This window comes from Ziziphus jujuba, chromosome 3 (genome assembly GCF_031755915.1).
Source record: "Ziziphus jujuba cultivar Dongzao chromosome 3, ASM3175591v1".
Classification (NCBI taxonomy): Eukaryota; Viridiplantae; Streptophyta; class Magnoliopsida; order Rosales; family Rhamnaceae; genus Ziziphus; species Ziziphus jujuba.
Window position 1 is genome coordinate 23390139 of NC_083381.1, and position 19906 is coordinate 23410044.

The 19906-nt window shown below is 33.2% G+C and overlaps 4 protein-coding genes across 11 annotated transcripts; all 4 read right to left on the reverse strand.

Annotated features, from left to right (window-relative positions):
• Positions 1 to 761: 761 nt before the first annotated feature.
• On the reverse strand, positions 762 to 7777 carry LOC107422983 (serine/threonine-protein kinase BLUS1). Of its 8 annotated transcripts, none has more exons than XM_048478374.2 (4): positions 3441 to 7777; positions 3199 to 3270; positions 2442 to 2491; positions 762 to 1134 (listed from the first exon to the last, which is right to left on the reverse strand). In XM_048478374.2, the coding sequence occupies exon 1, from the start codon at positions 7169 to 7171 to the stop codon at positions 5396 to 5398; it is 1776 nt and encodes a 591-aa protein (XP_048334331.2). In that variant the 5' UTR covers positions 7172 to 7777; the 3' UTR covers positions 762 to 1134; positions 2442 to 2491; positions 3199 to 3270; positions 3441 to 5395. The 8 variants fall into 8 exon arrangements, with proteins under 8 accessions (XP_048334331.2, XP_048334332.2, XP_048334330.2 ...); XM_048478375.2 differs by having other exon boundaries at positions 3390 to 7777; XM_048478373.2 differs by lacking the exon at positions 3199 to 3270.
• On the reverse strand, positions 3483 to 4130 carry LOC132803150 (uncharacterized). The gene has a single exon (XM_060815409.1). The coding sequence runs from the start codon at positions 4128 to 4130 to the stop codon at positions 3483 to 3485; it is 648 nt and encodes a 215-aa protein (XP_060671392.1).
• A 324-nt stretch (positions 7778 to 8101) lies between the features above and the next one.
• On the reverse strand, positions 8102 to 11486 carry LOC107422984 (cellulose synthase-like protein G2). Its single transcript, XM_048478369.2, is given in 9 exon segments — positions 8102 to 8796; positions 8883 to 9230; positions 9332 to 9510; positions 9617 to 9716; positions 9812 to 10024; positions 10162 to 10230; positions 10232 to 10297; positions 10618 to 10713; positions 10828 to 11486. Coding segments are annotated over 9 exon segments (2235 nt in total). The 5' UTR covers positions 11437 to 11486; the 3' UTR covers positions 8102 to 8241.
• A 7027-nt stretch (positions 11487 to 18513) lies between these two features.
• LOC125423496 (cellulose synthase-like protein E2) lies at positions 18514 to 19544 on the reverse strand. The gene is made up of 2 exons (XM_048477920.2): positions 19202 to 19544; positions 18514 to 19115 (listed from the first exon to the last, which is right to left on the reverse strand). The coding sequence occupies exons 1-2, from the start codon at positions 19376 to 19378 to the stop codon at positions 18570 to 18572; spliced, it is 723 nt and encodes a 240-aa protein (XP_048333877.2). The 5' UTR covers positions 19379 to 19544; the 3' UTR covers positions 18514 to 18569.
• Between the last annotated feature and the right edge of the window lie 362 nt (positions 19545 to 19906).

Below are 19906 nucleotides of genomic sequence, written 5' to 3' on the forward strand. Positions count from 1 at the left end.
TGGTAAAAAAAGAGTGAAAGTTCGATCAGAGAAACAGACATAGATAAAAGATCCTGCTTAACATAGCTCAGATTTAGTGAAAGACTAGTGGCCAATGACATGACTCCATGGCATTCTATATATAGCTTTGATTTTATACGGTTCTAGGACCCAGATTGCAGTGTTTACCTGCAGTGCAAGACGGTGCCGTCCCTTCCACTCATGGGATTTAAAGATTATATATACGAGCCATTGAAATTTTTTTATTTATTTTTTCACTTTCTAACACAAAAAAACATATTTAGTTTAATAATTTGGTGAAAATGCTATTTATCATGATGAAAGATAGATTGATTCATATATTATTTGACTATTTCAAAAAAATTGACATCAATATATATGATTAAATGCATGTAATTAATATTGATCATCTTCCATGGTAATCGTAACCATATGTTATCATCTTCCAAGATAATCATTACCATATGTTATGAATAGCAAAAACAAGAGATAAAAATAAATAACATAAATCCTTTATAAATAATATTAGTAATAAGAATGTTAAAAAATAATAATAATTTATGTTCAACCACCCAATCCAAACTCTTAAACTGCTTTTCATTGAAAAACAAAATCTAAAACTCCAAGACTTTGAGACCGAGTTTAATAGCTTTGGCAATTGCCCCTGCCCAACATGATTGATTGTGGGCCGATTATTTTTAAATGTGTAGCCCATTTAACTGCTTAAGATTAAACCATATTGACCACCATACCGAATCACATGATAATAAACAGGTTGTGAGAAAAATATGTTATACAATAGTTTGTTTGAAGTCATTGATCATACCAAAGTATACATCACAAATTTACCACACAAAATAATCTCTGCAGAAAAAACTCAAAGCAGCATTCCGTCCGAAAGCAAAATATGATACCATGATTACAGAATTAAGTAAAGGGCACCAAGACAAGCACATGGGAAATTGAAAGCAGTCATCACACTGACTATTCCCAGCGGGTTCCAGACCTGTGTATAAAGCATTCACAGCATGGCTAAGCATATTAAAAGTTTTTAAGTTTTTTTCAAAAGGAGAGTTGCAGTCGTAGTCCAATGCCTAAATTAGTATTGCACATCAAACATCATAGGATTTGGACCTGAAAAATAAGACAACCAGAAAGACAAACTATCAAGTTAATGTCTTGAGTTCAAACTACAGAGAGAAAGAGAATTATTTGACAATGATTTTATTACCAAGCTTAAATTACAATGCCAGTGAAACAATGACATACAGAATTGATTAACAATTTAAGCTTGGAATAGCAACAAAAGGTTTAATATTTGCTACATAGGGAGCTTCTAAAGGGACATGAAGCCATTCATATTAACAATCAAAAGGACAACAAACTAAAAATTGGCAAGTAAATATAAAATTCAAGCTTATGTTTTGAACAACAGAACCTCCCTTATTCCTTGCCTCCTTTTGTATGTCGAAATGATCTAAAACAAGTTTCCCCTGGATGCATAGATCAATGACAAGAAGGGAGATTACTTTGTAGGAAAATAGTATGCAGAACACAGGTTTCATTTATTATGATTTTCTAGAGAAACTTCCACACTCTTCGATTCATTGATTTTTATACAAGCTCAAGCTAGGCACACTTCCTAACAAAAACCTAAACACAGTTTAACCACAGCACTATTCAACAACTGACTAGGAAACGAAACCAGTTACCTGATAACCTAGCAAAGTACACCAATAAGACTCGAGCCTTAAATTTTGGTTTCTAGAATTGTTATGGAAGTTGGAATTTTCTTGGAACGTTAAATTGCTAAATATTTGGAAACAGAGAAACAAAAAGAACAGGAGAAAAGAAGCCAATGACACCAACAACATTAAAACCCAAGACTAAGAGAAAGCCTAATGGGAATCAAAAAGACCATCTTAGTATACTAGCGAAAATATACATTCTGAAAATAATATATACCTGGATATAAACATCAAACAAATGCTTCCCCAGACTTATTTGAGAAACTTTGAAAGCTATTTCTAAAAACAAGAGGGTTACGTTAAAAATTTTAAGGGCACACAGGAAGACGGCTTCATCAGCTGCTTAGGTCTACCACATAGAGACCGGTGCCAATAATCATGTTTTCAAAGGCCAAGCAAGAAACATATAACCAAAATCAGGGGAAAACAGAAGTTCACTCATAAGTATAACCAATACAAACTTAAAACATATTTTGGACTTCAAATTAACAGGAGAGGAATGATCTATAGGAAGAAACAAAAATACAAAAGAATATCTCAGCAATGATTAAAATAAAACAGTGAATAATAAGGTAGATATATGTAGTTAAGTCATAGCCAGCATCACATGTCTATGAAAACCAAAACACTATACAAAAAATGATCCAAAAAGAATATAGAGAACCGGGTTAACCAAAGGTAACAGCCACTTACATAATAACTTGCAAAAAAGATACCTGCCTCCTTTCTCAAATCCTTCTTTTCTGAAGGTCCATTAACACATACATAACAAACACACACACACAGAAGTAGCTCTGTTATGACATTTTTGACTGAGAAAAAATAAAAATAACAATAAAATAAACCAATTTTGCAGTTAATCATGTACTTTCAAGTGTTATAATCATTTCCTTTTCCAAGGAAAAGAATCACTAAGATACGATGGCAATCTTTTTATCATAAACACCGCTTCAGAATTTCGTGAAGTGAGCATGAGAATCATCACCCAAATTGCCAAATGAATTACCAGAGCCCCCAAGATATAATATGATATATTCATGGAAAGATTTTTTCTTTTTTCCCCCCCATACTCACAGGCTGAAATTTCATATTTTGTAAATCATGCAATTCTATAATTTCTTTCCATACTTAGACTGACTAAATTATCAATATACAAAAACTACAAAACTACCTTGGTTAGTTTATATTTTGCAATAGTGAATATAAGAATCCGGACCAGGACCAAGAAGACGAACTATGAAACGCTACTCATTCATTCATAGCTGTGTGATCATCCAATTTCTCAAATAGCTAAAAGGAATAGTAGGCGCTAAAAGTATTGGAATTCAATATTGAAATTAATCATATATATATATATATGAATTGGATTAATTGCACAATCAATAAAAAACAAAAAAACAAAAAAAAATGCGCTTTAAATGAGAGCTCAATCAGACAAGATATGGCTAACCATGGCAAGCATTTGAAGGATATATATAGCCAAGTACTTGCAAATTGCTTGAGATGGAAGAATGCAGAAGATCTGAGCGCAGAGAGAGAGAGAGAGAGAGATATGCAATGGAAAGTGATTGTAAAAATCCCAGAATCATATAAAATCAAAGAGAAATTGAAATACAATAAAAATTAAAAAAAAAAAATTACATGATTAAATCGATATAACCGCGGATCAGCCAGTTATAGTTCCCGACATACCCCAATTCCAGCGGCTTTAGCGTGGCCAAACCGGCTCGCGATTTAGGAACTTAACCGGTCCAGAGCTTCCCGAGCGACGGTGAACCGGGGCTCAGCGGCCAAGGCATCCTCGTAAGCCTTCAAAGCCTCCTCCTTCATCTTCTTCTCCTCATAACACTTACCAAGCAGGTAAAAAGCATTCCCTTTCTTCGGAATCAATTCCAAGGCCTGAGTCAGATCGTCCAGCGCCGAGTCAACCCGGCCGCCGCCGCGCTGATTCACGGCCATTTTCAACTCGGCACGCTTGCACAGCGCGTCCCCACGCTCCTCATCTTCGAGAGATTTGATGGCGAGTGGGGAGAGAGCAACGTCGAGGGAATCGAGCGCAGATGTGTTGAAGCCTTGGAGGTCAAGAGCCAAAGCCTTGAGGATGTGAGCAGCGGCATCTTTCGGGTCAAGCGCGATGGCTTTCTCGGCTTCGGCTTCGGCTTCTTTGGCTAACCGAGTGGAAGCCGAGCGAGACTTGGCGGATCTGGATCGGGCGAGAAGCTGAGCTCCGACGACGAAGTGACGCTTGGATTGGAACTGGGGTCGGTCGCGGTTGCGAAGCTTGGCAAGGAGTTTCTGGGGAATTCCATGGACAGACGAGAACAATATGATGGTGAGGAGTCCGAGAACTATTTGGAGGAAAATATCGGATACCATCGACATTTTCGACGCCGCTGAGAGGACGACGGATTAAACGGCTGCAGGGTTCGGATATGGAATTGGGATTGTTTTTCGTTGGTTGGGACTTAGAAAATGAGAGAAACAAAAAATTAAAAAAAAAATAAAATAATAAAGGGAAGGAATTTGAGGTATTCGTAGTTTAATGAAGCCGCCCAAGTTTTACCTGAGAAGACCTGTTTGGTTAGTTGGAAAGCAAAGGAAAAGTCCAATTCTCCCCCAATTGGGAAAACACGCCACCCGTGTTTGACCCATTACCCCTGCGAGCACTAGTTCTCAATTTATTATTATTATTATTATTATTAGTAATATTATCATCATGCTTATTGGTAGTAGAAGAAGATATCAGACAACAGTCCATTTGTTATCAAATTAAACTATATATATATATATATAAATTTTTATTCAACTTGTTTAATATTATACATCGGATTAATAATTAACGGTGAAGATTAAAAGTCAAAACACAAATAAACATAAAAAAGATAATTAAAAAAAGCAAGAGGATCCTACTTCATAATTGTCTATTTTACACATAACCTAACTTATCGACACTAAAGGAAAGCTTGTCTATAGCTAATGCAGGAAAAGCCCCCTGATAATTGCCTTGTCCTGTGACCTGTCTTTGCCAATTACTTTATAAAGATGCCAAATTCAAGCATTTTCAGGTAAAAAAAGGTACAATTCTATGCTACCAATTACTTTACAAAGATGCCAAATTCAAGCATTTCCACTTGTATAACCCTTTTTTTTTTTTTTTTAATATGGCATAAATGAATTTGAGGCATTTTAAATTTGTAATGGTTTTAGGTTTTCTTAAATTTTTTTAATTTTGGTAACGAAATCAAACGTAAAAAAACACATAAACTTATAAAAAGAGCTAAGATAGAGGCAGAGTTGAGGCATAGTAGCCGAAGCACCATAGAAGAAGACAATATAAATGGAGTAACGAAAAGTATCTATAGCACATTTTTCTTAACCACCGTATATATGTATATAGTTATTCTTAAAAAAATTAAAAAAGAAAAGAAAGTGAAGGGAGTTATTAATCGTCTACTTCATATAAAATCTACTTGATTGGCACTAAAGGAAAGCTTGTCTAGAAAATGCATGAAAAGCCTCTAAATAATGCCTTGTCACTTTTGCCCATTTCCTTTACCAAGATGCCAGATTCAAGGATTTTCAAGTGAAAACCATACAATTTTATGCTACCAAACTATGAGAGACTACCAAATTTTGCATCACATTTTTTAATTCTGCAAGGAAGTCTCTAAACTTGGTGGTCCATGTATCTGCAGCCTCAGAAACTCCAATTCCATTTCCAATTCAAAGTTCTTCTTCTTCTCAAACTCCAAGTCCATCTTCAACTTTTCAATCAGTTGCACCATTTGATCATCTCTGCTTAATTCTGCTACTTCCTCACCTCCCAGCAAAACAATCAGATCAACCACCTTCTTCTTCTGCTCATCCAAGCTCTTGGTCAACAGTAGTAGATTCCTCAACATTGACTCCCTATCAATACCAACCTCAACTTGACCCAAAGAACTCGGGTTTGACCCACCCGGTTCAACTCCTCTGTCCTGAACACTTGAACATTCACATTGAGTACCCACTTGAACTTTGGCATCCTCCTCAATTTGACCCGATAACTTCGGGTTTGACCCGGAGGGTTCACTTCCCCTGTCCTGAACACTTGCCGCTTCACAATGAGCACCCACTTTACCTGATGAGCTCGGATTCGAGTCCCTGTTCTGAACACTTGCGTTTTCACCATGAATGTCAACTTGGTTCTCCTCTCGAATATGACCCGTTGAACTCGGGCTCGACTCACCGGACTCGCCTCCCTTATTACGAATGAAAGTCTCCCCACCAAACCGGACTTGTTTTGCATTAGAAGGTTCTTTGGACTCGGTTGGGAATACAGGGTCGAGTTCAAAACCATCTTCATTGAAGTTCCATCCACTGATCCTTCTGTGTTTTACGTTTTGCCCATCTTCTACATCATCATCTTCATCGTCATGACCATTCTTGTTGATCATTGACTGCAAAATGAATCTTTCTTCAACACTGGGTAGACCCTGCAACACATTCTTGACAAGAAAATCTGAACCTTTACTATTCTTGAAGAACGGATGCTTCAAGAGTTTCCCTGCGGTTGGCCTCTTAGTTGGGTCTTGATCGAGACACAATGCAACCATGTCTTTAAAAGCCTTCGAGAACTTCTTCTTCTTCTGCTTGTCTTTCTTGTGCTTTTCGTAGTCCGAGAAGCGAAAACGCTTCGTTATCTTCAAGAGCAGCGACTTGGAAAGTGGGAGGTGAGACAGAGGAGGTCGTCCATGTGCCAATTCTAATGCAGTGATTCCGAAAGACCATATGTCAGCCTTGAAACCGTATCCATTGTGTGAGTGTATCACCTCCGGCGCCATCCAATATGGAGTTCCCGTGAAATCGGTGAGCATCAAGGACGAAGCCGATGACATTGTGTACCACCCACGAGCAGCGTTCGATTCATAGATTGATGCAGAAACACCAAAATCTGCTAGTTTCACAGAGCCATTCGAATCTATAAGAATGTTCCCGGCCTTGATGTCTCTGTGAAGATGGCCTTGATCATGAAGATAAGACAAAGCATTCAAGATATCTTTGAGCACAACCGCGATGCATGATTCGGTTAAACCATCAGAGAAAGAAGATGTGATTATGGACTGTAAAGAACCAGCAGACATAAACGGCATCACAACCCATAGACGACGGTCCACCAAGAAAGAACAGTGTGCATTCAGAATGTTTGGATGAGAAAGAAGTGACATGGTCGTCGCTTCACGTCGAACATTGTCGAAATCGGCTCGAGATTGATCGAGATCTATGGCTTTGATTGCTACCACCGAAGAGTTCATTGGCAGACAGAGTGCTTTGTACACTATTGCGCTGACACCGACACCGATTTCGCCAAGAATCTGATAAGAGCTGGGGTCCAATGGATATTGGACCTTTCTTGCTTCACGGTCTTCTTCTTGAGCCGCCATGGACAAGAAAACCAAGAAGGTTGATTATGATCGGAAAATGATGAAATGGGGTTGGGGCAAAAAATGGTTTTTTGGGGAAGAAGATCTAGAAAATGGATATAATATGATGATGATGATGATGATGAGAGAACGTGAAAAGTAGTGTTTATGTTGCAATATTCTTGTGAAGGTTGGTGGAGAAAGAGGCAGTGAAATGTTTGAGATGATGCATGTGAGTTGCAACTGTTTTTGTACGCTATATAAATGGAAAAAAAGGGAGAGGTGAGTTTTGAACCATTTATTTGGAGGGGCTTTTCAATATCGTGTACATGGATATCGCCTTCACACTTGGAGTACAACTAAGCCCTGTCTCCTTAGATCATCAATTTCACTTAACTTTTTTTTTCTTTTTCTTTTTAAATTGTGTTATTCAAGAATTTGATATGTTATACAGGTTAACCTACAGGTGTATAGCATAGTGTGGTACATGTAAGATGGTCCATTCATGCTAATGTTCACCCAAAATAGCACCCAAAAAAAAAAAATTTGAAAAATCATCTCAAGTTTTTAATTTTTATCTATATCTTTATTTTTTGGTCAACGAATGTTCATCTGTATAACTTGCTGGTTTATATCATTTCAGATTTCTCTATTTTGTAATTGAAAAAGTCTAGATGTGAGAGAGGGCGACAACCAAATAAATTGAAACAAGGAGTTTGATAATATTTGTTTTTAGGTTGAGATGTGAGAGAGGGTGAAAACCAAACAAATTGAAACAAGAAGTTTGATAATATTTGTTTTTAAGTTGTATTCTTTACAAATTGTTCCCTAAAGATTACACATTGCATGTTAGTAGCCTTTATGCATGCTCATAATTAATATTCTGAAAATATTTGTTATACATCTATCAGTTTTCTTATCCATCGCAATTAATTCAACACATGACAATCGTTAAAACCAAATACAAGTTTCATGAAATTAAAAGGCTAAGAGACAAAACTTTATTTTTTACAATGAAATATATCAAAAAAAAGAAAAAAAAAATTATTATGCATCTTACAAAATGAAATAGGTACTAAACTAATATGATATTAGTACATTAAAAATCTAGATCCTAGTGGCAAGAAAATCAAGGGCAATGTAACAGAAGCAGAGAAAATGGTGATTGATGGAGGAATTCTTCCCTTGTCCTTCCTTATTAAAATACCTTCCATGATAGGGTAACTCATTACTAAGATATAAAATGATATCGAAACTTGAAGAAACCATTTCTCCAAATCTCCCACAAGGATTAGCCTTGCCATTCCCACAACAAAGGAAACCATGTTCAACATCATTAGGGTTACCAATGGAGCAAGAAACATTGCTGAAGTTCGGAAATCGATCAAACCCTTTTTGTATAGCATAACTTGTTCATCATCATCGACTTTGTTTGTCGCCAAGAAACTGGTTTTCCTCATGCCAATTCTCTTCATGAATGCATCCAAACATCCATACAAGTGAGAAGTAATCGATTTAATCATCCATATTCTTTGTTCGTTTATCCATGATCTATATGATCCTCCAGTTATGAAGATTTCATACAAAAGTTTAATGCTCGATGACATAAATATGAAAGGGAATATGATAAAAAATGGGTTTGAGACCTGTTACACCATATAGAATTTCATATTAGGGGAAATCACATTATATTAAAAACTCGAAACATTTATATCATTTCAAGATGTTATACCTCAGGATATATAGAGGTGCCATTCAATAGGCAGAGTTGAGGGACAGTAGCAAAGCACCAAAGAGGCAGGCAATAGAGAGGGAAGAACGAAAGCTCAGCATAGCACATTTTCCCGTGAAAAGACATTTTTGAAGGACCATATATAAAAGGGCAAAACTTAGAGAGACCAACATCCATCAATCCAGAGCTCCATCTAATGCCTTGAGTCAATAGGTCATTCAAATTCGTTGTGGCAGTGCCCAAAAATTGGGGCATTGATGTGGCATGAAACACAGAAGTCCAGCCTTTGCACTGTAAAGTGAACCCTGTCAGGTAATCTTCTGCAACTGCATAATACAGAAAACCCACCTGGTTTGCCAAAAAATAAAGGAAAAATTATAGTGTTATGTATTTATAATCAATGAAAGAACTAACAAGGAAAATGAATTGTCCATCGATTTCACTCTTACATCTTTACCCCATTTTGTTTGATCTGCATAGGTGGAAGAAGCTAAGAATTTGGCCTCCTTTATCAATGAATTGGTAGATTCTCTGTTATTGATTAAATTAGGCTTGTTGTAGTGGAGAATAGATTTCATGAACTCATTGGATGGGCCAAAATAACTTTTGAGTTCCATTAGGTCAGTCCCTGCTAATTGAAAACATATAAGTTCATTTTTTTGTGCATGGTAATTCAAAACAAAACGGTTTTGTTCTCATCAAATTGATCCATTCAATGTTGGATTACTTTATACCTTCTTGAACATAATCACCACAGAAACAAACCCTTTTAATATAAAAGCCAGTACCAGACAACACCGGTCCTTCTAGCCCATCCATACCTTGCCATAATACCTAAAAAAGAGCAAAAATATGAATACCCTTTTTGCCTTTCTGTATGATTGTAGACCTATTTATGCAAATCTAACCTTAATTACTTGATTACATACCGTATATGTTGATCTGTATTGACAATCATATATATCATTAGTGGCAATATTGTGGAATCTCTGAGGGAATTGAACAAAAGCCAATGAGGAAGAGAGCTTGGGGTCAAGGTGGAAACACATAGCTTGTCTTGCTGAAGTTGGATCATTGCAGTACATATCACAGTCTAACATAAGAATGTAGGGAGAGTTGCTTATCACCCCAGAGACTCGAAGCTATAGAACATCAATACAAACCCATCAATACAGAAGATACATGTATATATATGCATTCTTAGCAAAAACAAAAATAAAAAATAAAAAAAATAAAAAATAATGTATGGATGAAAACAGAGATAAAGTTTGTGTCATACAAGAGCATTTAGAGCTCCGGCCTTGAAATGTTGGGGTTGGGAAGGCCTTTTCTCCCTAGATACATAAACGAAGAAGAGGCAAAATTGGTTGCTCTAGTACTTGAGCTTTACTATCATGGGGATTTCCTTCAATAACCTGTAAAATTTTTCATTGTAAATAAAATTAAAAAATTCGACAAAGCAAAAGCCAAAAAATATATATTTTGAGTCTCAAACTAATGAATTTGTAGTTTTTAATAAGTAATCTTTCAGAGAAATAGTACTCGGCAAGTGCATTTTTCCTTCTTCCTTTTTTTTTTTTTTCGGGTGGGGGGTGTCAAAGACAAGTTGAAATTAATTGCATAAAGTTGACCACCTAAACATACAGATATATATAGATATATATATATATATATATAATTATATATAATGTTGTATTAGTATATAAAACGAAGTGGTAAGTCAAAAAAACAGAACCTCAACAACAGGTGGATGATCTCCACTAGCAGAGCAAGCATCTCCGAGGATCTCTTTTAGTCCATTTACACGTTCCTTAAATTCTTGGTACTTTTGCTGCACCACAATTAGACACCCAAATAAGAAATCATTCTTATTAAGTATCAAAATTGAGTAGGAAAAAAAAAATTAAAAAAAAAGTGACTGAAAAATGAAGACATAAGAACAAACTTTTATGATTTCTCTCTGTTTCAAAAACTCATCAGAATTCCCACCAACATCATCAGCTAATGATATTGCAGAGAAATAAGCTTCAGGGCACCTATCTTGGATCCTAAACTTGTTACAAAATGGAATCCACCATTTTGCAAATTCCCAAGCTTCTCTCATCCCCTTCAATGTCAAAGAAGAACCTCCATCATCAGAGAGATATACATGAAGCTTCTCTGGTGGGTAGTCTAATGACAGAGCCGATATCACTGTGTTCATCACTCCTATAGTTGGTTCCCTATTTGGATCCACAGTGCAAATGAATATGTCGATCGCCGGAAGTTTATCATCCTCCGGCAGTCTCTCCGGGAAGACGGTACGAGAGACACGACGCCATTTAAAGGCTTGGCCTAGAAGCCATATAAAAGAGAGAAGGAGCTCAGAGAAGAAAACCAGAAGCCATGGCCAAGTTGGTGTGCTTCTGGTTTCTTTATCATTTTGGAAAAGGAAAGAGACTCTGTAGTAGATTAAGAAAGCTATGGCTATGGAATGTAAAAGTGTATGTGCTCTGTTTATGATGATGTTCGATTTATGGACATGGAGGAGATTGAGAGGTTGAAGATCCGCCATTGAAGCTCTCAGCTCTACTTTCTGAAGCTGCAAGGTGGGACTTTTATAGCCTCACTATATATAACCCATTGGACAGATTTTTGTCTCCCAATCAATGATAGATTTTTATTAAAAAAGTAATTATATTTTTTATTTTAATTTTTAATTTCTTTGCAAATGTTTTTAAATGATTTGATATTATACTATTGATGATGAACAGAAATTAAAAAGGGTGAAAAAAATAAAATAAAATGATGTCCCATTGTATGCAGCCAACCATTTTGACTGATAAGAGTAGACCAAAAGTCAAAAAGTCTTTCTCATTATAAGCAAAACAAAACAAAAAATCTCAAAAAATAAAATAAAAATAAAAATAAATAAATAAAATAAATAATCTCATAAGTCTAATTGATTGAATATTATTTTATCCTTTCCGTGGCAAATAGCAATTTGACAAACGTTATCTTGGACATCAAGGAAAAGCTCGGGACTTTTGAATTGATTTTTCTAGGTGCTACAACTTTAATGTTAGAAAAGTCAAGCAGATATTGACATATCTTTCTGCGTTTGGGACCCAAAAAGAAAACAGACAATGCTTGCTATTATTGTTGGCATATTTGTTTTTGTATTTTTTAAAATTATGAAAACAATCCCTCAATTGCAAATTAATTAATTGTATTTTACACATAAATATGACAATTCAAGAAAATATATAAATAAAAATTGTGATATTGCAACAAAATTTAAATGTGAAGGGTATTTATGTAACCTCCAAAAATATAAAAAGGCATTTCCACAAAATGGATAAAAAGAAAAAAAAAATATGTTACTAGAATTCCCTTTTATTTTTTTTTAGCAGCCCTACTAATTCCAAAGCATTGAACAGCGGTTTTTTTTTTTTTTTCAAATTTTTACCATTGAATTACCGTATATAAATTGATGCAATTTTGTTAACAAATTTTGATGAAGATGATCAATGTCCATTCAAATTAGGTGTGCTACACAGAGTGACCAGGAAGAAAGCTTTTGGAAAAATAAAAATAAAACATATATGTTTGACAAAAAATAAGCTCCGCAAAGTAAAACAATCTACGTATCCCAAAATAAAATAAAATAAAAACAAAACAAAACAAAAAACACAACAAAAACAATATTTCACGTGAAATTACTATGTGAAATCAATTGGATCAATTTGTTCAAGAAAAAACAAATGCATCACATAATGAAATTATGTATCTTTTTGTTTTCCATTTTTTATTATTATTTTAATTTGTTATTTTATGCTTTTGCTGTAAATTATTCAATAACTTTGATCTATCGGAAAGGAAGCTAATGCCCAACTCAAAGCCAGTTGGGTGTGACTTGCTACTGGCAGCAACATAGCAACAGAAAGTTGGAACTGCCCATTGTTGGGCAGCTTTACTAAACTCAAAACCAATGTTATTATTCCTAACAAATTAAAATATCTGCATATATTTCAATTAATGCTTCTATCTCTTTCCATATACATATACTTTGCCTTCTTTAAATTAAAAGACAAAATCAGGGAGGGAAAGTTGGTGAACTGTTGCACTATTTCCTATTGAACAACACACACAAATAAGTAAATATGTGAGTTTGCAATGACCTCTGAAGGGAGAAAACTTTGCAGTTCGCTCTAACTGTGAAATGATAAATCTATTGGTTATTGTTTCTGTTAACGACCTGAATATGTAGTCTTCCCAAATGCTTATAGTCTTTTATTTATTTATTTTTTTGGTATATTACAAAGAAAAATTTGGATACTTTTTATTTCAACAAATTAATTGGATCACAATTTAGCTCCAGTACTTAAGATATAAAATAATTATTTATAATTTACATGCGAGTGTTAGCTTAGATTTTTATTCCTATTATTAAAATGGGATACCTAGCTACGAAATTAATTGATCTTACATTTTGTGTGTGTATATATATATATATATATACACACACATAAAAATATGAGAGCCGAAATAATTTATGCCTCATCCATATAATTAAAAGAAACAAGCTTTCTATGGCCCCCAAAAAAAATAAAGACAAAATGAGAGAAAAGACTAATTGTATTCTTTTTTGGCAATATTATCATGTGTGGTTACTCCAAATATTCATTTGCAATATTACACACACACACACACACACACACACACACACACGTATACCGTATCAATTGGAATAATTTTAAGCCTATGATAATCCTGAACACCTATCCCATTCATAACAGTTATTCTATTTTTTCTTCTTCTCATTATTTTCTCTATATATAAATAAAAGAATAACCTTTATTCTGGCTGTTAAAAAAACTTAAGTCATATTTAGTGTATAGAATGGTTATTTGGAATAAAAATAATTATTTATAAAAATTAAACAAGGAAAAAGGAATAGTTATTTCTATTGACTTGATTGGTTATTATATTGAATTTTTTCCCTCCAAAAATATCAAATTATGTAAAAATTAATTATTTATGTATTTTCAGTATATGATAACCCATCTAAATTAAAATATATTTTAAATATGGCAAGCATTTTATCATTGAAAGGAAAGAATACGAATTCTAAACTTTGAAATGAATAACTATTCCTTAAATTAGGAGAATATGTATTTTTATGGAATAAATAATTTTAAAATTGAAATATATCAAACAGAAGAGTAGTGAATTGTGTTTTTATGGCAAATTTTTACTAAAACAAAAATATCTATTTATGGGGATTAAACAAAGAATTTTTTTTTAATTATTCATATTTATATTCTGGTAAGAATATTGAATTGGATTCAAATAGCCTTTTATAAATATTTTTTTTAAAACATATAGTCAAAATTAATATTAAAAGTAAACTTTTATATTTATTAATTTTTTTACTATATAATGAACTATTTAAATTTAATTTTTTTTAATAAATATGCCAAAGATATATTAAAACTTATCTAGTTTATAATATGGAAACAACAATTTTAAGCCTTTTAATTTGAAAATGCACCAAATATAGAAAAGAAAATATTTTGGAATTTCACATTACCAAAAATAAATTTTTCTTTTTAAATTAAATTGCGCCAATGTTAACTTGGAAATAATTTAATAGTCACTGATTTGAGTAGATTTTTTTAAATGATTTTAAAATTAAAAATAAATTTCTAACATATGGATACCCAAAATTAAATGAATAACTGATTATTTTTAGGGAAAAAAAAATCAAAATCAAATAATATATAATATGGTCAATGTCTCCACCATTAACTTGGAAACAATTTTATTGATGCGTGCTAATTTCTTTTCTATGATTTTAGAATTAAAATAAATTAATAAAATATAGATATCCAAAATTGAATGGCTAAATGATTACTTTTAAGAAAAAAAAATTCACAAAATAAATAAAAAATAATATACAATATATTTGGAAACAATTTTATTGATGGATGCCAATTTCTTTTCTATGATTTTATTTGATTATATTTTGTGACTGTTTTTAATTTCCTTAAGCGTAATTCAATCAATTAACCATTAAATTTTGGGAAGCCATATCATAAGAGAAAATATAGCACTAATCAAGGGAGATGGAGAGGGTGTTTGTCCTTTATAAAGTCTCAAAGAAGAAGAAGAGAGAAAAGCATAACAACCTCTAATCCTTCATAATTTCCGTGTGTTATATGTCCCTCTCATTGTTACCATTTTGTTTGTGTGTAATCATCTGCTATTCATTCTGTTTACCAAAAATGTACAGACGAGAGAAAACACAAGAGAGATCATACCCATCATTCTCTTTAAGTATTCTCGAGCAAATAGAGCGGTCAATCGACGAGGCTGACAAACATTCATGTGGTGGAGTTGGTGGAGATCCATTGAAGCTCAAGAATCAAACTAATAGAGCTATGGAAAATGAAGATATCAGTATTCTTGCCCGAGCTTGTGTAATGGAGTATAAGAAGGTTGGAGATAAAGCAGTCAGCGCTCAACGAAGAAGACAGTGTTACGATGGTAATAAATTAGTCCATGATCATAATTGCATTAATAATGATCATGACATTATGTCTTCAGAATCTGTGCATTGTTACACCCCGTGTTTAGCAATGCTGATGCCGAAGCCGTCAAAGCCTGTTCGATCCACAACCGAAACAGAGAAGAACAGCACACACACTCGGACTAAGGTTGACCAAATTTTGAAATCAGGGGCTTTGAAGATTTGCAGCAAAGTGAAACAGCCAATTCATTTCCTTAATTCTCTTTTCACCTCGAAGAAATCCAAGAGCTCCTCTTCCATCCCTGCTGTTCAATCACTTTCAACTTGTCCTTCGGCCTCTTCGTATCCCACCCAGATCATGTTAAGAAAAAACTCTTCACCTTCTTGATGGAGTGAAAAACTTGGTAATGAAGGGATTAAAAAGACGGTTCGTTTCCATCCTGTGAGTGTTGTTGTGGATGAAAATGGTCGCTCATGCGGTCAAAAACGTTTATACGAACCAGAAGAACAAGAACAAAAAGATGTTCGGTCACCGAAGAGGAAGATGGCCAAACGTTGTAGCATTTGGTGTTTAATATCATATGTAACAAAATAAAGCAACATTTTTTTTTCTTTTATATCTTTTCTGCTTAATAATATTGTCTTGTATTGGCCTTGTTGATGTTGTTTTTTGCCACACCGGTAATTGGCCAAAATATGAGATTCCAGAAAAATAACCATGACAACGTTTTCTCATTTTCTTCGATGATATAAACAGTATTTAAACCCTTTGTATAAGCCATTACTTTCCTCATTGTTTGTATTTATTTTCTTATTGATAATGATTGCTTTGCATAAAAAACAAGTCAAATTTAGATTATTTATCGGCTTGCCACCCTTTTACTTCGACGTCGCATGACCTACTAGAAATGACAAGGCCGAGTTTATGTTTCCAAAACAAAAAAAAAAAAAAAAAAAAAAAAAAAAAAAAAAGAAGAAGAAGAAGAAGAAGAAAATAATAATAAAATAATAAAATAATAAAATAATATTGTTCAAAATATTATTTTTTGGAAATTTTTAAAATTAATGCAACTTTTCCATTTCGTTTTCCTTTTCGACATTGAAATAAATTAATTTTTATTTATACATATACGTGATTAAGATGGAAAACTTCTTAAGAAAGGATGTAATTGAATATATTATAAAAAAAAAAACTTAAATAATTGAATATACATAGAAAACATTAGCTGTTTTAACCCAATCAAAAAAAAAAGAAAAAAAAAAGAAGAAGGAAAAATTGCTTGATTCACATGCACTCTTATAAGAATAGACAGGTGCTATATAAAGTTAATTCACAGCGATTAAGAGTATATTCTGATTAGCTGACCTCTTTGATCTTAGATTGTATGACTTGATTTTATTTCCTTATCAAATTTAACTTTAAAAGTTTATATTTTTTAAAATAATGTTATAATATTCATAATGGACCATGACAACGTTTTCTCATTTTCTTCGATAACATAAACAGTATTTAAACCCTTTGTATGTGCCATTACTTTTCTCATTGTTTATTTTTATTTTCTTAGTGATAGTATGATTGCCTTGCATCAAAAACTAGTCAAATTGGGATTATTTATCTGCTTGCCACCCTTTTGCTTCGACGCGCATGACCAACTAGAAATGACAAGGCCGGGTTTATGTTTCCCCCAAAAAATAATAATACTAATAATAATAAAACTATATTTTTCAAAATATTATTTTTTGAGATTTTTAAGATTAATGTAATTTCCTTTTCAGCACTAAAATAAATAAATTTTTATTTATACACATATACATTATTTTATAGATGGAAAACATTTTTAAAAAAGACGTAATTGAATATATTACCAAAGAAAAAATGACTTATATAATTGAACATACATGGAAAACATTAGCTGTTTTAACCCAACAAAAAAAAAAAAAAAGAAGGAAAAATTATTTGATTCACATGCACTTTTATAAGAATAGACAGGTGCTATATAAGGTTAATTCACGGCAATTAAGAGTGTATCTTCCTCATTAGTTGACCTCTTTGATCTTGAATTGTATCAGCAGTATTATGACTTGATTTTATTTCCTTAACAATTTTAACTTTAAAAGTATATATTTTTAAAAATAATATTATAATATTCATAATATATAATCTTATTTATTAATATAAAAATATTTAAGTATAAAAAAAAAATGAAATATAAATATAATTTCTATATTTTTATTAATAATAAATATATGGGGCAAGAAGTACAATCCTTCTCTCTATCCCGACTTGTATCCAAGAAAATGGCTTTTGCCTGGCTCCCATCCGATCCTTTGATGGTGGCGGTGAAATGTTTGAGATGATGCATGTAAGTTGCAACTGTTTTTGTACGCTATATAAATGGAAAAAAAGAGAGAGGTGAGGTTTGAACCATTTATTTGGAGGGACTTTTCCATATGGTGTACATGGATATCGTCTTCACACTTGGAGTACAACTAGGCCCTGTCTCCTTAGATCATCAATCTCACTTGACTTTTTTTAAATTGTGTTATTCAAGAATTTGATATGTTATACAGTTTAATCTATAAGTGTATAGCACAGTGTGGTAAATGTAGATGGTCTTTTCATGCTAATGTTCACCCAAAATAGCACCCCAAAAAAAAAATAATAATAAAATAAAAAATCATCTCGAGTTTTCAATTTGTATCTATATTTTTATTTTTTGATCAACCAGTGTTCATCTGTATAACTTGCTGATCTATATCATTTTAGATTCCTCTATTCAATAATTGAAAAGGTCTAGATATGAGAGAGGGTGACAACCAAATAAATTCAAACAAGGAGCTTGATAATATTTGTTTTTAAGTTGTATTCTTTACAAATTGTTCCCTAAAGATTACACATTGCATGTTAGTAGCCTTTATGCATGCACTTAATTAATATTCCGAAAAGATTTGTTATATATCTCTCAATTTTCTTATTCATCGCAATTAATTCAACCCATGACAATCGTTGAAACCAAATACAAGTTTTATGAATTTAGAAAGCTAAGAGATAGAGCTTTATTTTTTACATTGAAATATATATATATATATATATATATATATAAAATAAAATAAAAAAGATTATTAGGCATCTTACAAAATGAAATAGGTACCAAACTAATATGATATTTAGTGCATTAAAATCTAGATCCTAGTGGCAAGAAAATCAAGGGCAATGTAACAGAAGCAGAGAAAATGGTGATTGATGGAGGAATTCTTCCTTTGTCTTTCCTTATTAAAATATCTTCCATGATAGGGTAACCCATTACTAAGATGTAAAATGATATCAAAACTTGAAGAAACCATTTCCCCAAATCTCCCACAAGGATTAGCCTTGCCATTCCCACAACAAGGGAAACCATGTTCAACATCATTAGGGTTATCAATGGAGCAAGAAACATTGCTGAAGTTCGGAAATCGATCAAACCCTTTTTGTATAGCATAACTTGTTCATCATCATCGACTTTGTTTGTCGCCAAGAAACTGGTTTTCCTCATGCCAATTCTCTTCATGAATGCATCCAAACATCCATACAAGTGAGAAGTAATCGATTTAATCATCCATATTCTTTGTTCGTTTATCCATGATCTATATGATCCTCCAGTTATGAAGATTTCATACAAAAGTTTAATGCTCGATGACATAAATATGAAAGGGAATATGATAAAATATGGGTTTGAGACCTGTTACACCATATAGAATTTCATATTAGGGGAAATCACATTATATTAAAAACTTGAAACATTTATATCATTTCAAGATGTTATACCTCAGGATATATAGAGGTGCCATTCAATAGGCAGAGTTGAGGGACAGTAGCAAAGCACCAAAGAGGCAGGCAATAGAGAGGGAAGAACGAAAGCTCAGCATAGCACATTTTCCCGAGAAAAAGCATTTTTGAAGGATCATATATAAAAGGGCAAAACTTAGAGAGACCAACATCCATCAATCCAGAGCTCCATCTAATGCCTTGAGTCAATAGGTCATTCAAATTCGTTGTGGTAGTGCCTAAAAATTGGGGCACTGATGTGGCATGAAACACAGAGTTCCAGCCTTTGCACTGTAAAGTGAATCCTGTCAAGTAATCTTCTGCAACTGCATAATGATAAATATCAATGCCGACTTAGCTCCCTAGAAGAATCTAGAGTTATCTTGTTTTCTCTTCCGACTTAGCTCCCTAGAAGAATCTAGAGTTATCTTGTTTTCTCTTTAAAAATGGAGAACAACTAGTGCCTTGGAAGTGGTGAGAAAAATATCTATAATTAAATATTTCTAGAAGTATCTACAACCTACTTTCTCTTCTATAAATAGGTGATGATGTATGAGTTAGGTGTCATGTCCAAAAGCAATAGAAAAAAGAGAGAGTGCTTATGTGTGAGTGTGAGTGTGTGTCCTTTGAGTGAGAAGAGTGTGAAAAGGTGTTTTGTGTCCTAGTGTAAGTCAAAAATCAAGTGAGTGTGAGTGTGTTAGTGTG

Bases quoted from the DNA above. Each gene is read 5' to 3' on its own strand.
- LOC132803150 (XM_060815409.1), bottom strand. From the start codon at position 4,130: ATGTCGATGGTATCCGATATTTTCCTCCAAATAGTTCTCGGACTCCTC.
- LOC107422983 (XM_048478370.2), bottom strand. From the start codon at position 7,171: ATGGCGGCTCAAGAAGAAGACCGTGAAGCAAGAAAGGTCCAATATCCA.
- LOC125423496 (XM_048477920.2), bottom strand. From the start codon at position 19,378: ATGGATGTTGGTCTCTCTAAGTTTTGCCCTTTTATATATGATCCTTCA. The intron at 19,116-19,201 runs GTATAACATCTT...ATGGTGTAACAG, and splicing joins GCACCTCTATATATCCTGAG to GTCTCAAACCCATATTTTAT.